The 15045-nt window shown below is 52.4% G+C and overlaps 1 protein-coding gene across 2 annotated transcripts in view; it reads left to right on the forward strand.

Moving 5' to 3' along the window:
* PDE4B (phosphodiesterase 4B) overlaps positions 1-15045 on the forward strand; it is a 146830-nt gene that overhangs the window by 79071 nt on the left and 52714 nt on the right. For both annotated transcript variants that reach the window (XM_041482971.1, XM_041482972.1), the window contains 3 exons: positions 9984-10178; positions 12041-12077; positions 12165-12235. In XM_041482971.1, the coding sequence (XP_041338905.1) occupies positions 9984-10178; positions 12041-12077; positions 12165-12235 (303 nt within the window). The remainder of the gene's footprint in view (positions 1-9983; positions 10179-12040; positions 12078-12164; positions 12236-15045) is intronic.

The following is a 15045-nucleotide window of genomic DNA, read 5'->3' on the forward strand; positions in this document are numbered from 1 at the left end:
TACCCTTTATCAATAGTCTAAAACAGCCAGGATGGCTCATTTCTCATTAGCTCAGGAATGAAGCTGTAACTGCAGTCAGATACAATGATTTTGTGCCAGGCACACACATTTGTGCTTACTCACACTGCAAACTTCACCTTCTGTGTAATTAAGCATTAATTAATTGTAGCAAGTGCTCTGCTTGTATTCATCCCAAATTTCCAAGTGTCTGTGGCTGCTTTGTTGTGTTGTTAGATGCTCCTGCATTTGATGACTTGTTTTAGACTTTAGTTTTGGGCTGATTTTGCTCAGTGCCCCCACGTCTCTTATTTCTTTTGAAAAGCTTTATGGTTTGGAGGAAGTGATTCCAGTGATTCCAGCAAGTGATTTTCAACATGAAACAGAGCTTCTAAGGGATCATTAATTAAGGAAGATCAAAATGAGCCCCGGAGCAGGTCTGGAGAGGATTTGCAGGTCTAGGGAACATTAATGGTGTTATTAAATGATATTTTGGGTGCCAGCAGCGCTCTATCTGTTTTTACATCACAGCAAAATCATCCCAACAGGGTTTGATTTGCTGCCTGACCCCACCATTTGGCACAAACCCCATGAAATGTGCTGCAGGAGTTTTACCCTGCCTGGATTTTTGGCCTCACAATCATTCCTTTAAAAGGTTTTGTTCTTGCTGCTCACCACCTCTGACTTCTCTCCACGCTGGAGAAGCTTTTCCTTCTGGTAAATCCAGTTTGCTGTCCTGAGTGATTAAAGCTCATTGCAGACCATGTGATTTAACGGCAGAAAATTAAAATCTGGGGTTTAACTTGACCCTCTTTTTCCCCCTTTTGTTTTGCAGCTGCCCGAGGAGGAGGGGAGGCAGTGCGGGCAGGCAGAGCTGTCCCTTCCGCCTCACTGGCCTTGGGAAAAATGCAAATTTATGGAAATACTGTCTGGGCCGGCAGGCTTTGTATTCCCTGGCTCTGCCTGCTCGAGAACTGGGCTGGGCATTTCACAGAATTGTGGAATCCTGGAATGGTTTGCATCGGAAGGGATCCTAAAGTTCATCTCGTTCCTGCCATAGCAGGGACAGCTCCCACTGTCCCAGGTGCTCCAGCCCCAGTGTCCAGCCTGGCCTTGGGCACTGCCAGGGATCCAGGGGCAGCCACGGCTGTGCCAGGGCCTGCCCACCCTGCCAGGGAACAACTCCTTATCCCAAGTCCCTCTCCAGCTCTCTGGGAGTCCCTTTAGGCCCTGGAAGGGCCTTTAGGATCTCCCTGGAGCAATGTTTCATAAGTTACACTATTAATCCCACCAGGAATAACATCAAGTTGGTGTTTACCCCCATCACTCCCACAGGAAAGCTGTTCAGTGCTCTGGCTGCTCTCGAGGCACAGATTTCCCACTGATTTCCAACCTCAGTTTATTCCTGTCCATTTTATCCCCTCTTGTTTTTACACCAGTGTTGTCCTTCAGCCGTTTCCTTCAGTGGCCTTTGCCTCAGGCACTTGTGACACCCGTGTGTGGGGAACAGCAGGTGCCATTCCCAGCCATGGCTGAGCCCCTCAGGCAGAGCAAACCCTTTGTGCCACAGGGCCAGGACTTTCCATCTCTCAGATTTCCTCTCAAACAGCAGCAGGTGGCAGATGCTTGGGAGCTGGATGACGCAACCTTTGCATTGAGCTTCTGCTGGCCCTGAAATGATCAATGAGAGCTCTGAAAAAGATTGCCCTTGGAATCACATCCGTGGGCTCTGACATTTGCTATCACAGTGTCCTTTCCCGTGGATAGGGAAGATGGGGAGTGCAGGCATTTGAGAGATGTGAAGCAAGGAAAATTTTGCTGAAATGTACCCAGCTGGATTAATTATTGTTAAAGGCCGAGTCTCCAAAGGATTTAAAGATCTGAATACCATCTTAGGACATTTCACTGTCTTTTTACTGACAGGCTCCACGGATCCCAATTATGGAGATAAATCCAAAAACCAGGTCAAATAATTATTCCATGAATCAAGTGGAAAGGCTGGATACATTTCTGAGCGCAGCAGCTTTCCACACACCCATTGCTGGAGTTTTGGATACCATGGAAGAATGGGGGAATTTAAAACTTTAGTGCAGGAAATGTGTAAATCTGCCTCCTCAAAGGCTGCCTGTTCAGCTCAGGTGAAATGGAAACTCTGTGGTGTCTGTAAGTTGTCACCACGGTTGTCACTTTGTTCCTGTCTCCAGTGTGGTTGACAGCAGATGAGAGGAGCTCTGTGAAGTGGGGCTGGACAGAATGAAGCAGCTCAGAGCTTCCCCCCCTGCTTGGAAAGGCAGAAGTGCCTCTGGAGCTGTGCCAGGATCTCTGTTTAAGGGCAGGATGGAATAAAGCCTGGCTCTGGCCAGCAGCCTCCTGATGCTCCAGCTCTGTGCAGAGCCAGGAGTGCTTTCCTGTGTGCTGGAAGCACAGGGCGTTTGTGCAAGGAACCCTGGAGACCTGCTGAAGGCTTGGCTCTGGGAAGGGAGTTAAGTGCAGATTGCGCTTTAGAGGGGTAGGAGATCCTTGAAGATGCATCAATAAAAGATGGAATATAGGACTGGAATTCCCCTTCTGTTGCTGGTAATGTCCCAGTGGGGGAAAGGCAGGGCTGGACACCGTGTTCCCACTTGCTGGGTGGAATTATCCCCCCACACTGGTTATGGGCAGGGATCAAGGCTTGTCCAGAGGCAGAAGGGCTGGAAGGTGTCCTGGAGCCCCACCAGACAACAGCAGTGTCCATGTCACATGAGCCAGGCCACCGCAGGCAGCCTCCAACATCCGTGTGCTGTGGATTGGGAGAGACAGTCTGAGAAATGCTACAGGGCTTGGCTGGAGCTGGGAAAGCTGGAAAAGCTGAAGTGACACTGAACAGAGCAGAGCAGCCAGGCCAGGCTGGGTAAACACTCCCTGTGGCTGGAATGGAAACATCTGTGCTGTGGGACAGCAGTGTGTCACAGAGCAGGTGCTGCCAAAATCCCGTGTCTGGAGCACTGTGCTGTCCCTGTGCCACCTGTCCCACCGGCCACGAGACATTCCAGCACTTCCCACAGGGACAAGGGGCAGCTTTCACCCTGCGGAGACTCAGCTGGGTTCTTCATGCAGCAAAGGCACAGCTGGTGCTGGAGATTTGGTGCTGGTGAGCTGTGGGTGGGTGGAGGGTGCTGGGCAGAAACCCCTGGAGGGTGAGCGGAGCTGTCAGTGCTGCACAGGGAGCGGCACCACGGAATCCTGGGATAGTCTGGATTGGGAGGGACCTTCAAGCTCATCGTGGGCATGTGCAGGGACACTTTCCACTGTCCCAGGCTGCTCCAGGCCTGGCCTTGGGCACTGCCAGGGATCCAGGGGCAACCACAGCTGCTCTGGGCACCCTGTGCCACTCATACCTTGTTATACCTTAGCTGGGTAGGAAAGGAAGCAACTGCTCCATCAGTTGATAGCTGGAATGTTTTCAGGAGGAAAAAGCCCTTAGGAAATGGCATTGCTGCCCATGTTGGGAATGATCACGCTCACATCCATATGTCTTTCCAAGCTCAGGAAGTAAAAATACAGGCAGGGTGTCTGCTTTGTTTGACTGTGCCTTGCAATTTCCAGAGATTAATGGCAGAGAACCATTGGAAGAGGATAAAACAACCCAGGATGTACATTTGGAAAAATAACAACTGGATTTAAGCACTCTGGATTCCTTCTCTGGGGGACTTAAAACAACCCCATGATGTTCACTTGTTACAGGATAATGTCAAGCTGCTTATCTGTAGTAAACATTAAAAGGATTAAGTTTTTTGGAACCCTTTGTGCTAAGAGAGAATCCAAACTCATTTTTATCTCCTGCTGTACTTTTCCAACTATCTCCTGGTGGCTGCTCCAACCTGGCATGGTGCTGGATACAATCCCTGACATTTGCTGTGCAAGCCAGGAGCCTCCCAGGGTGCTGCTGGATGGGTTCTGAGAGCTGGGAGGGCTCTGGAGACTCATTTTTACCTCGGGGTTCTGCTGAAGGTGGATTTGGGTTGCAGAGGAAGCAGCAGCAGCTCGTGGTCTGTTTTGGGCTCCAGGTGTGAGCAGGGCAGGGGCTCTGGTTGTTCTGTCTTTATTGTACCCATTGAGCAGGAGAACAGAAACAGAGAGTGAATTAAAGTCACAGAATGGTTTGGATTGAAAGGGACTTAAAGATCATCCAGTGCCACCCCCTGCCAAGGGCAGGGACACCTCCCACCAGCCCAGCTTGCTCCAAGGCCTGTCCGACCTGGCCTTGAACCTTCTTTATTCAGAGATTACAAAGTCAAGTAAACATATATTTTTGCTTTTGGATACATGCAGAGGCTTAATGATGTGTTTAGCAGCAGCTGACAGCTTCTGTTAGAAACACTTCAGTCAGTGCTGCCGGGCTCCTGTGCCAGGCAGCTGTGACAGCGCTGGGAGGGACTGCAGGGGCTGCTGCCTTGGTGTGGGGACACTGAGCTCTGGAGACTGTGGGATCACGGAACCAGAAACCAGACTGGCTTTGATGGCACCTTAAAAATCAGCCCATTCCACCCCTACCATGGCAGGGACACCTTCCCCTGTCCCAGACTGCTCCGAGCCCCGATGTTCAGCCTGGCCTTGGGCACTGCCAGGGATCCAGGGGCAGCCACAGCTGCTCTCAGAATTCCATCTCCGTCCCTGCCCACCCTCCCAGCCAGGAATTCCTTCCCAATCTCCCATCCATCCAGAAGGCTTCCCTTCTGGCAGTGGGAGCCATTCCCTGTGTCCTGTCCCTCTATCCCTTGTCCCCAGTCCCTTCCAGCTATCCTGGAGGGAGAGAGCTCGCCTGGCAGGGGCTCTGAGCTCTCCTGGATCCTTCTCCTCTCCAGGTGAGCACCCCCAGCTCTCCCAGCCTGGCTCCAGAGGGGCTTCAGCCCTTGGAACAGTTCTGGGGCCACCTGGACTCTCTCCAGCAGCTTCACAACCTCCTGAAGTTGGACCCAGGGCTGGAGGTAGCACTGCAGGTGAGGCCTCACCTGGATAAAAAAGTCAGGAGCCACATGAGAGACAAACCCAGCAGAGGGATTTGAACTTTTAAGGGGTTCCTCAGAGTAGCAATGTTTTCCCTAAGTGGGAGAAGGTCGGGAGGGGAAGAAGGTCAGTAATGCCTGTGGAGCTGTGAGCTGTCACCCCGGGGAGCCCTGATCCCCTGCCAGGGCTGTGCTCAGCTCCCTGGGTCCCATCCTGGGCCATTAAGTGCTGATGGTTTCAAGCACAGCCCTTTCCACATGGGAGATTATTTAGGAAAGCAGCAAGCTGTTCGGATAATGGGGAACAGGTGCACAGCGTTAGAGAGCGGCTAGGCGGTGGAAGGAACAGCATTTTTCCATGTTTATGGAATCTCAAAAAGGAGCTTTGTAATTAACAAAGTCTGCCCAAACCTCTGGAAATATTTTGGAAACATTTGATATCATGAAGGTGGTACTGTAGTTAGGAGATGGGGAGTAATGTCCTCAGGAATGACTCTGGGAAGGCAAAGCAGATGGTGAACCTTCTTGGAGAGTCAGTGCTATCATCCTCGGGAAAAGTGTCAATTCCCAACATAAACAAAAATCCCCGAGCCTGCCTGGTCTGCTGGGCTGGAATGTGTTTGTGTTTCATACTCCAGAGCAAACTGTGGGCTTTGCAGCTCTCATGGAAACCACTTGACTGGCAATGACGACTCGAATGACTCTGAATTACATCCAAATCATGGCACATTCCTGTTTCTCAGTCCTTTTGCCAAATTTTGCCACATCCCACTACTGGTGGGAAATGCTAATCCAGGGACATTGGTTCCTGAAGCTGGTGAAAGGTCTGGAGTGGAAATATGAGGAACAGCTGAGGGCACTGGGCTTGTTCCTCCTGGAGGAGGCTGAGAGGAGCCTCAGCAGGGTCTGCAGCTCCTCCCGAGGCACAGTGGAGGGACAGGCACCAATTTATTCTCTCTGCGACCAGGGACAGGATCCCAGGGAACAGCTGGAGCTGTGTCAGAGGAGGTTTAGGTTGGATATTGTGAAAGGTCCTTTCCCCGGAGGGTGCTGGCACTGCCCAGGCTCCCCAGGGAAGGGTCCCCTCCCGAGGCTGCCAGAGCTCCAGGAGCGTTTGGACAGCACTCCAGGGATGCCCAGGATGGGATTGCTGGGGATCTGTGCAGGGCAGCAGTTGGATCGATGGTCCCTGAGAGTCGCTTCCGGCTCGGGAGGTTCTCTGATCCTGTAGTTGTTACAGTAGCACTGCAGCATTCGAGCAGTTGGGGGTTGCTGTTATGAATTCTCTTTGTTTGCAGAGTGACTCACGAAGCCTCGCTGTGTTTTACAATGATTTCTCCTGGCTCGCCGTTGTCTGCTCATTACCGCGGCTCAGGCACAGCTCCGCACAGGTCCGGGGCCGCTGCCCGCTCGCAGCTAACTCCTGCCACCTGCTGTCTCCTTCCTTCTCGCTTCCCTGAGATCCTGGCTTCTTTCGGGATGCAGAGGGATCAGGGAGAGGAGCCGCAGCTGCCCCGTGCTGAGCGGTGCTGTGCAGCCGCTGCTCCCCGCTCTGCCCTCCCTGCTCCCCCCTGCTCCTCCATCCATCCCCCGGAGAGCCGGCACGCGGAGTCTGGAGAGAATCCAGGGAAAGGCACCTTCCTTCCCAGCTCCGCCCTGCTGAGCGACAGCACTGCCTGGGCTAGGGCCCGTCCCACTGCATGGTGGAATCATTTGGGAAAGATCTCCAAGATCATCAAATCCATCCATTCCTACCTCTGACCGTGTCCCCAAGTGCCACATTTGCACGGCTTTTAATCCCTCCAGGAGTGGAGGCTCCACCACTGCCCTGGGCAGCTCTTCTGGTCCTGCTGTCACCTTTCCTCCTCTGGAGCCTGTTTGACTCTGGCAGGGCTCAATGGCCTGGAATCCCTTGTGGGGAGTGTCCAGCACTGGGAAATGTTGGTCAATAGATCTGATAACATAGGTTGGAGGCAGGCAGGGAATGCTGGCAGCTCCCACATGTCCTAAAGGGACAGGGATTTCTGAATTTATTTCTGAAGGATTTATAGGGACCTTAGATATCAAATTTCTGGTCCATATGTTTAGATAACACAATTTATATCAGAAATGGGGTGTCTTGCTGTGAGTGCTGTTACTTGGGGATAAACTGGAAAGAAAATTTGGGGGTTTTTTTGGTGCTTTGTACTCTGCCATCCTTATTTTTAAGCAGGCAAATGCAGGTTTTTTTTCCACTTGGACAAAGCCTGGGGGGTGTGCAAACTGTGGGGAGGACCTCACAGTCTGTGCAGTGTTCTGAGCACAGTGATGAAGTTTTTCCAGGAGAGCTCAGCAGATAACTTCCAATAGAAAAAAATTAGTGGGAAATGCAGCTCTGAGAGGGCAACTTTACAATCCCTCTGCAGTTCTTTCCAATTCCAGCAAGTTTGTTTGGGGGATATTTTTGGCATCAGGACACAGTTCCGGTGTTGTGCAAACCAGGAGCAATAGGTGACAAACACAAGGTTAAACTCTTGCTCTGTGTATCTCAGGTCACATTTTCCTGATGTTGGATCATCCAAGGGGAATATTTTCCCATATTCCCGTTCTTGTACCTATTAAAAAGCAGTGACAGCAGAGTTATTCCTGGGTTTGAAGATCTTGTTCACAGGCTGTACCTCTGGGAGTGCCTGTTCACTCCTGGCAGAGGTAACTCCAAACTCTGGGATCAGTCCCTTTTTGGGGAATTTTCTGGCTGAGCACATGGGTGGCTGAGTGCTGGATCAAGGCCAAGGAAAAAGAGCCTGAGGAGCACTGGTGTGGCTGCACATTGAACTTGAGGAAAGGAATAAAAGCACTTTTCAGTTGGACTAACCACGTGATCCGTACGGCAGCATTCCAGGTGCTGGAACAGGGAACATGGGAAGCAGGCAGCAGGAGCTGGAGCAGCATGGTGTTCCCAGCTGGGCATTGGCTGTGCCAGGCTTCTCACCAAGGCAGCCAGAATGTGTCCAGCTCATCCCAGTGATGTAGAAATCTGGAAAACTTGCAGGATTCAGGCAAGTTCAGGCATTAATATTTTATGTGCTCTTCCTGCTGCAGTTAAAGCTCTCCCTGCAGAGAGGAGAGTAGAGGAGAGGAGGGAGTGCTGGGGTCTTCTCTGCCACTGTGCTCAGGGAATCTTCTGGATTAAGGAGTGGAGGGATGGAGAAAAACATGGCAGAAAACACAGCCTGGTGTCCTGGTGTGGGATGGCTCATCCCTGGCATGGGATGAGCCGCTGGAGCGAGCACTCAGCTCCTACTGCAAGAGACAAAACCTGACTTCCAAAGGCAAGGAAATTCCTCCTGAGCATGGCTGTACCTCACTTGGCTTTCTGGGCCATGGTCACACATCTGGTGTTTCTGTCAGGCCCAAAGGAGGCCAACCTGCTCATTTTCAGCGTTTACGAGGGGTGTCACTTGCTGGAGTGGCCAGGGAAAACATCCGTCATGGGATGAGCCGCTGGAGCGAGCACTCAGCTCCTACTGCAAGAGACAAAACCTGACTTCCAAAGGCAAGGAAATTCCTCCTGAGCATGGCTGTACCTCACTTGGCTTTCTGGGCCATGGTCACACATCTGGTGTTTCTGTCAGGCCCAAAGGAGGCCAACCTGCTCATTTTCAGCGTTTACGAGGGGTGTCACTTGCTGGAGTGGCCAGGGTGACTTCAGCCACGGGTTACAGCAGCCAAGCTCTGAAACCACAAGAAAGTGGGTGTAAAATGGAAAAGGTGACAAAAAGTTTAGTGCTTTTTTTTTTACTTTTAAACAGCCCTGCATTTTACAGCACAGCTGTTTAAAATTCACTGAACTGATACCTTGAATGGATAAAACATGGTTTGGGCATCCAGCTCCCACAACTGCCCAGTGCTTGCAAATCTTGCAGGGTTTCAAAAGTTTGGCTCCGGAGCAGGTGGGCACAGGGCTGGGCTGAAGAGTGTTGTCACATTGTGGTGCCTTTGTCCCTGTTTTGCTTGTAAGACTTGGAGTGAGGTTTGGCAAATTGAACCCCAGGGCTTGTGCAAAAGGCATGGAGGGTGGAGTGGGGTGTTTAGAATAATGGAATCTTGGAATGGTTTGGGTGGGAGGGGCCTTAAAGCCCATCCCATTCCATCCCCTGCCATGGCAGGGACACCTTCCACTGTCCCAGGCTGCTCCAGTCCCAGTGTCCAGCCTGGCCTTGGGCACTGCCAGGGATCCAGGGGCAGCCACAGCTGCTCTGGGCACCCTGTGCCAGGGCCTGCCAGGGATGGATTCTCCATCATCTCTAATCTATCCCTGCCCTCTTCAGCTGCTGTGAGCTCATGCTGAGAGCTGTGCTGGGCTGTGAGACATTCATGCTGAAGGAAGCATGAGCAGAGGCAGCCAGAACAGGAGCCTCCAGGGTAAATGTTTATGGCCATGTAGGACCCTCCTTGCACTCAGGAGAAACGGGCCAGCGAGCGGCTCCGGTGGCCACAGGCTGGCACGGTGTGAGCCGCGGTGAGGTGACACAGTGGGAGCCGTGCTGAGTGACACGGTGGTAGAGAACCGCCCTGAGGCGACACGGTGAGGGCCGTGCTGAGGTGACACGGTGGTAGAAAGATGCACTGAGGTTACACGGTGAGGACCGTCCTGAGGTGACACGGTGGTAGAGAGCCGCGCTGAGGTGGCACGGTGGTAGAGCCGCGCTGAGGTGACACGGTGAGCCGTGCTGAGGTGACACGGTGGTAGAGCCGCACTGAGGTGACACGGTGGTAGAGCCGCGCTGAGGTGACACGGTGGTAGAGCCGCGCTGAGGTGACAGGGTGGTAGAGCCGCGCTGAGGTGACACGGTGGTAGAGCCGCGCTGAGGTGACGCGGTGGTAGAGCCGCGCTGAGGTGACGCGGTGGTAGAGCCGCGCTGAGGTGACACGGTGGTAGAGCCGCGCTGAGGTGACGCGTGTCCTACGAGCCCTCTTGTGGCAGAGTGTGACCCGCGGTCTGTGTTCCGTTCGCAGCTTCGATGTGGAGAATGGCCCGTCGCCGGGGCGCAGCCCGCTGGACCCGCAGGCCAGCTCCTCGTCGGGACTCGTCCTGCACACGACATTCCCGGGCCACAGCCAGCGCCGGGAGTCGTTCCTCTACAGATCCGACAGCGACTATGACCTCTCACCAAAGACCATGTCCAGGAACTCCTCCCTCCCGAGCGAACAGTAAGCATCAATCCAGCTCGTGTTTTACACTCTCCTGGAGCGTTCTGTGCTGCTCTAATCCTCAGAGCTCTGTCAAAAGGAGCTGATGGGTTGTTCTGGCACATTCATAGCTGGAGTGCACAAACAGGTGCTGATCCAACATCTTCTCCCATCCCATCCCTCAAATATTCCCATTTTCTCCAGAATTTTTCAGAAGAGCTTCCAAAGGCATATCCTGGAATAACAGGGAAGTTGTGCTGTACTTTTATTTACAGTGTTGCTGTTCCCCATCCTGTTTTGGGGCTGTTCCCTAGAACCGAGTGGAAAATGAGCCGAGACAGATGGCTGAGCTCGAGAGGTTCGATACGCACAGAGTGTCCTGGATTCCCAGCCCCTTATTTTGAAAAGCACATTTTGAAGTTTTAAAGTGGCCATTAAGCTATTAAAAATGTGCTCGTTAAACAAAGTTGAGCTGTTGCGAAAGTTTTGTCACGGAATGGAAATCTGAATATTAGCCAGATCCGCAAGAATTCTGCGAGAAAATATCCCTGCTGTGAGTTAAAACTGAGTAAATATTTATTGAAGGAAACACTCCAATTTATGCAAATAGTGTTTCGTGTAAACGGTGGGTTGTAACAATTCCCAGCAGTCTGCTGGGGTGGGGGAATCCCATAATTTTTCCCCAAATTCGTGCCTGTCTGCAGCTGAAGTGTCCATCCACCATGGGCATCGAGGCTCTGTTAGCACTTGGGACAGAGCCTCCATGAGTATGGAGACAAATTTACTTAAATTTAGACTTAATAGCACTGATTCCCAAGGGAGGACGAGGGGATGACCTCTGGCAGCACAGCCAGAGGGAGAATTCCTCTTTGGAGGGGTCCAGCACTGGTGGAGAGCTCTCCAGAGGGTCCTGTGGCAGCCTGGAGCTGGCTCTGCTGCCCTTGCTCAGTACATCCTGTTATTAATTGTGGGATTAAGAATAGAATTGACCAAAACGTTGCTCCTAAGAGTGACTAAAGGGGCTCCAAGAGAGCTGGAGAGGTACCTGGGACAAGGGATGGAGGGAGAGGACACAGGGAATGGATTTAAGCTGAAAGAGGGTAGATTTAGATGGATATTGGGAAGGAATTTCTGGCTGGGAGGGTGGGGAGGCCCTGGCACAGGTGCCCAGAGCAGCTGTGGCTGCTCCTGGATTCCTGGAAATGTCCAAGGCCAGGCTGGATGGAGTTTGGATCCACCGGAGTACTGGAAGGTGTCCCTGCCCATGGCAGGGGTGGGACTGGATGGCTTTAAGCTCCCTCCCAAGCCAAACCTTTCAATGATTCTGTACTCTGCCATCTCTCAGTTAGGTAAATCATACAGAATGTTCCATACACGCACAAGTACCATAACTAATACAAAAAAAAATCAAAGAAAGAAAAAAGAAAAAAATCCCTCTTATTACTGGCAGTAGTGTATTTTGCTCACAACTTCTGCTCAAATCTTCCATGATGAAAACAGCCGGACAAAACCCGGCGTCTGAACAAGGTTAGAGACTGCGACAGAGATCAACAAAAGCCAGGAAATTCAAAGGTGACCTTTCCCCGCACCACTACGGTTGGGTTTTTTCCACCGCGGTGCGAGTGTGAGCCTTAACTTTTGAATTTCCTGGCTTTTATTGCCTGGCGTTCCCAGTCCGAATGCTCCTCCAGCTGGTTGTTTTGGATATACACGGTGACCTTTCCATTAGGAACAAGCTTTTATGTGGTGTTAACTAAATGCTGCGTGGGTATGTTTGTGAGGAAAACCCCCCCGGGAAAATGCTCCTTCCCTGAGGTGAATTTCACTCTGTTTGAAGGTAAATTTGTAAAGAAATTTATACATTTTTCTCCATTTTTCCTTAGGCATGGCGACGACCTGATTGTCACACCTTTCGCCCAGGTGAGTTGGTGGCATATTGGCCTCTAAAATAGTTTTTCTAAAGCATTAAAGCAGAGAAGGTGACACCTGCGGTTTTGTCTCCCTCAGGTGCTGGCCAGCCTAAGAAGCGTGAGGAACAACTTCACGCTTCTCACCAATTTACACGGCACCTCCAACAAGTAAGCCTGGCTTTTTAAGCTCCTTTCGTACACAAGAGGAGCCGGCGTGGCCCGAGCCGGGGCGGCGGGGGCCGGGGCGCGGCGGCCGCGGTGCCTCAGGCTCCGCCATGGCCTCAGGGCTCCGCCGCGGTTTGCGCGCGACGCCAGGGGGCGCCGTCTGCCCTTCCCTCATGGCTCCGTCCCCTCATCCCCTCATGCTGTCATCCCTTCTTTCCCTCACAGCCTCGTCCTCTCATCCCCTCATCCCCTCATGCTCTCATCGCTTCATTCCCTCACCCCTCTATCCCCTCATGCTCTCGGCCTGTCATTCCCTCACCCCTTATTCCCTCACTGTCTCGTCCTCTCATCCTCTCATCCCCTCATGGTGTCCATCCCCTCATCCCCTCATGCTCTCATCGCTTCATTCCCTCACCCCTTATTCCCTCACCGCCTCGTCCTTTCATCCCCTCATCCATTCATCGTCTCATCGCCTCATCCCCTCATGCTCTCATCTTCTCATCCCTTCATTCCTTCACCCTTCATTCCCTCACCACCTTGTTCTCTTGTCCCCTCATCCTCTCATCCCCTCATCCCTTCATCCCTTCATCCCCTCATCCCTCAGGTCCTCCCTACGGAGGTCTCCTCCCTTTCGTCTTGTGCAATGTCCCCTATGAATCATGGGGACAGTTTGGGGCCCCACACCACAAAAAAAACCATTAAGGGGTCGGAGAGTGAGAAGGAAACGGATCTGCGGAAGGGTCTGGAGCCCCAGGAGAATCCCTGAGGGAGCTGGGAAGGGGCTCAGCCTGGAGCACAGGAGGCTCAGGGGGCCCTTGTGGCTCTGCACAGCTCCTGCCAGGAGGGGACAGCCGGGGGGTCGGGCTGTGCTCCAGGAACAGGGACAGGAGCAGAGGGAACGGCCCCAGGCTGGGCCAGGGGAGGTTTTTTGAATACCAGGAAGAGCTTCTTCAAAGAAAGGGTTCTCCAGCCCTGACACAGCTGCCTGGAGCGGGGGTGGAGTCCCCATGTAGAAAGGGTTCTCCAGCCCTGGCACAGCTGCCTGGAGCGGGGGTGGAGTCCCCATGCCTGGAGGGATTTAAAATTCTTGTGTATGTGGCACTTGGGGACATGGGGCAGTGCTGGCCTTGGCAGTGCTGGGTTGGACTTGGTGATCTCAGAGGTCTGCGTCAACCTAAACAGTTCCATGATCTTTGTCACGTGGCCACCTTGGCTATCCCAGGCACTCCATAATGGTCCTGCCCTGCATTTCCACCACTGCTTCACAGAGCAATAATAATCCCAGAATTGTCCCAGCTGGAAGGGATCCAGCAGAATCAAGTCCAACTCTTAATTGGCCCATAGAGGGATCAAACCCCCAAGGTTGGTGTTACCAGCACCAGGCTGTACCCAACGGAGCCAACCTCGTGTGAGCTGTTCACGGCCAAAGGGCAGATGTCAAGGGGGGCACCCCAAACCTGGGGCTCTGGGGACAACAAGGATTTCCCAGCAGCAGCATCCTGGAGCTCAGCTGCGAGAGGGCTGCCTGGAGAACTGAATCCCACATCACTTCCTTTGACACTGATTGCTCTGGAGGAGGAAGGTGATGCACTCAGGAGGAGGATGTTGTTTTTCCTACCTGCTGAACAGGAGAAACCAAACAAACTTCTTTTTACGCCTTTGTCCGGAACCACCGTTTCCCCTTGGCTATTTATACTGAGCCAGTCATCGTCATCCTCTGGCCTGCTGGGCCCCAGGAGAGCTGCTCAGCCTGCAATCATCACTGATTCCTGCCCAGGTCTGCTGTGCACCCACCCGTCCCGCTGATCCCACCCTGGCACTGGCAGGCTCCACTGGCTCCAGAAGGGAAGGATGAGGTGCAGGGATGTCCCCAGAGGGACACCACAGGCTCGCTCCACTCCAGGTGTGAGTGGCATCACCTGGTGCCCACCACGAGCTCACCATCTTTATTTTACATAAAGCCCAGCATTTTATCCAGGAGTGAGGTTTTCCCTGCTGTTGATTCCTGTTGGCAAATTTTGATGGGAAGGAACCGCCGCATTCCAAGGTGGAGGTTAATAAAAAAAACAGATGGCTTAAATATTCCTTTTTTTTAAGCTTTGCTTTTTTGGAAAGCTCAGGCATTTTGGCACTTACTAATGAGGAATCTGAAATTGGACAGGGCCGGAAGGAAGTGAGGGTGTAACCTGTAGGACACACAGGCATCTTACAGTGTCCTTTGGAAAGTGTTCCCAGATTTGATTGAGGTATAAAGTGTTTGCCTGGCCAAAGTAAAAGTCATTAAATTTTTAAACCACCCCATGCCAAACATCCCAGTCCATGGCGGAATGTGCTTCCAGGTGCTGCGGAGCTTCCTGCAGTTTCCAAAGAGCTCTGCTGGGTTGCAGCCGTGCTGCCAGCTCATGATTTTATCATCTGTCTCATGATATGTGATATTTTACTGAAACTTCTGCTCTGGGGATCATGAGAATCTCAGCTTTCCTTTACCCTCTTTTCTCTCTTCTCTTTTTACCTCCTCCTCCTCCACCCCTCCTGGCCCGAGCAAGGAAAAAGAGGATGCTGTCCCACATATTTGCTGGAAAATATGAATGTTAAGTCCTGGAGGAAAAAAAAACAACTGGCAGTCATATTTTTTGGACTTTAACGTCAGGGTTCTTGAGGCAGTTTCCTGATTGGAAAAGAGGAGAGGATGATTAATGGCTTTGGAGTGCCGGAGTTTGGCAATTGCAGCCCAGGACGCGGTCGGGAAGCATCCGGAGCCTGCTCGGTGTGATGCCCTGCGGCAGGAGGGACGGAGCGGGCAGCGGGAGCCG

Source organism: Pyrgilauda ruficollis, unplaced genomic scaffold (genome assembly GCF_017590135.1).
Source record: "Pyrgilauda ruficollis isolate IOZ18807 unplaced genomic scaffold, ASM1759013v1 scaffold6, whole genome shotgun sequence".
Classification (NCBI taxonomy): Eukaryota; Metazoa; Chordata; class Aves; order Passeriformes; family Passeridae; genus Pyrgilauda; species Pyrgilauda ruficollis.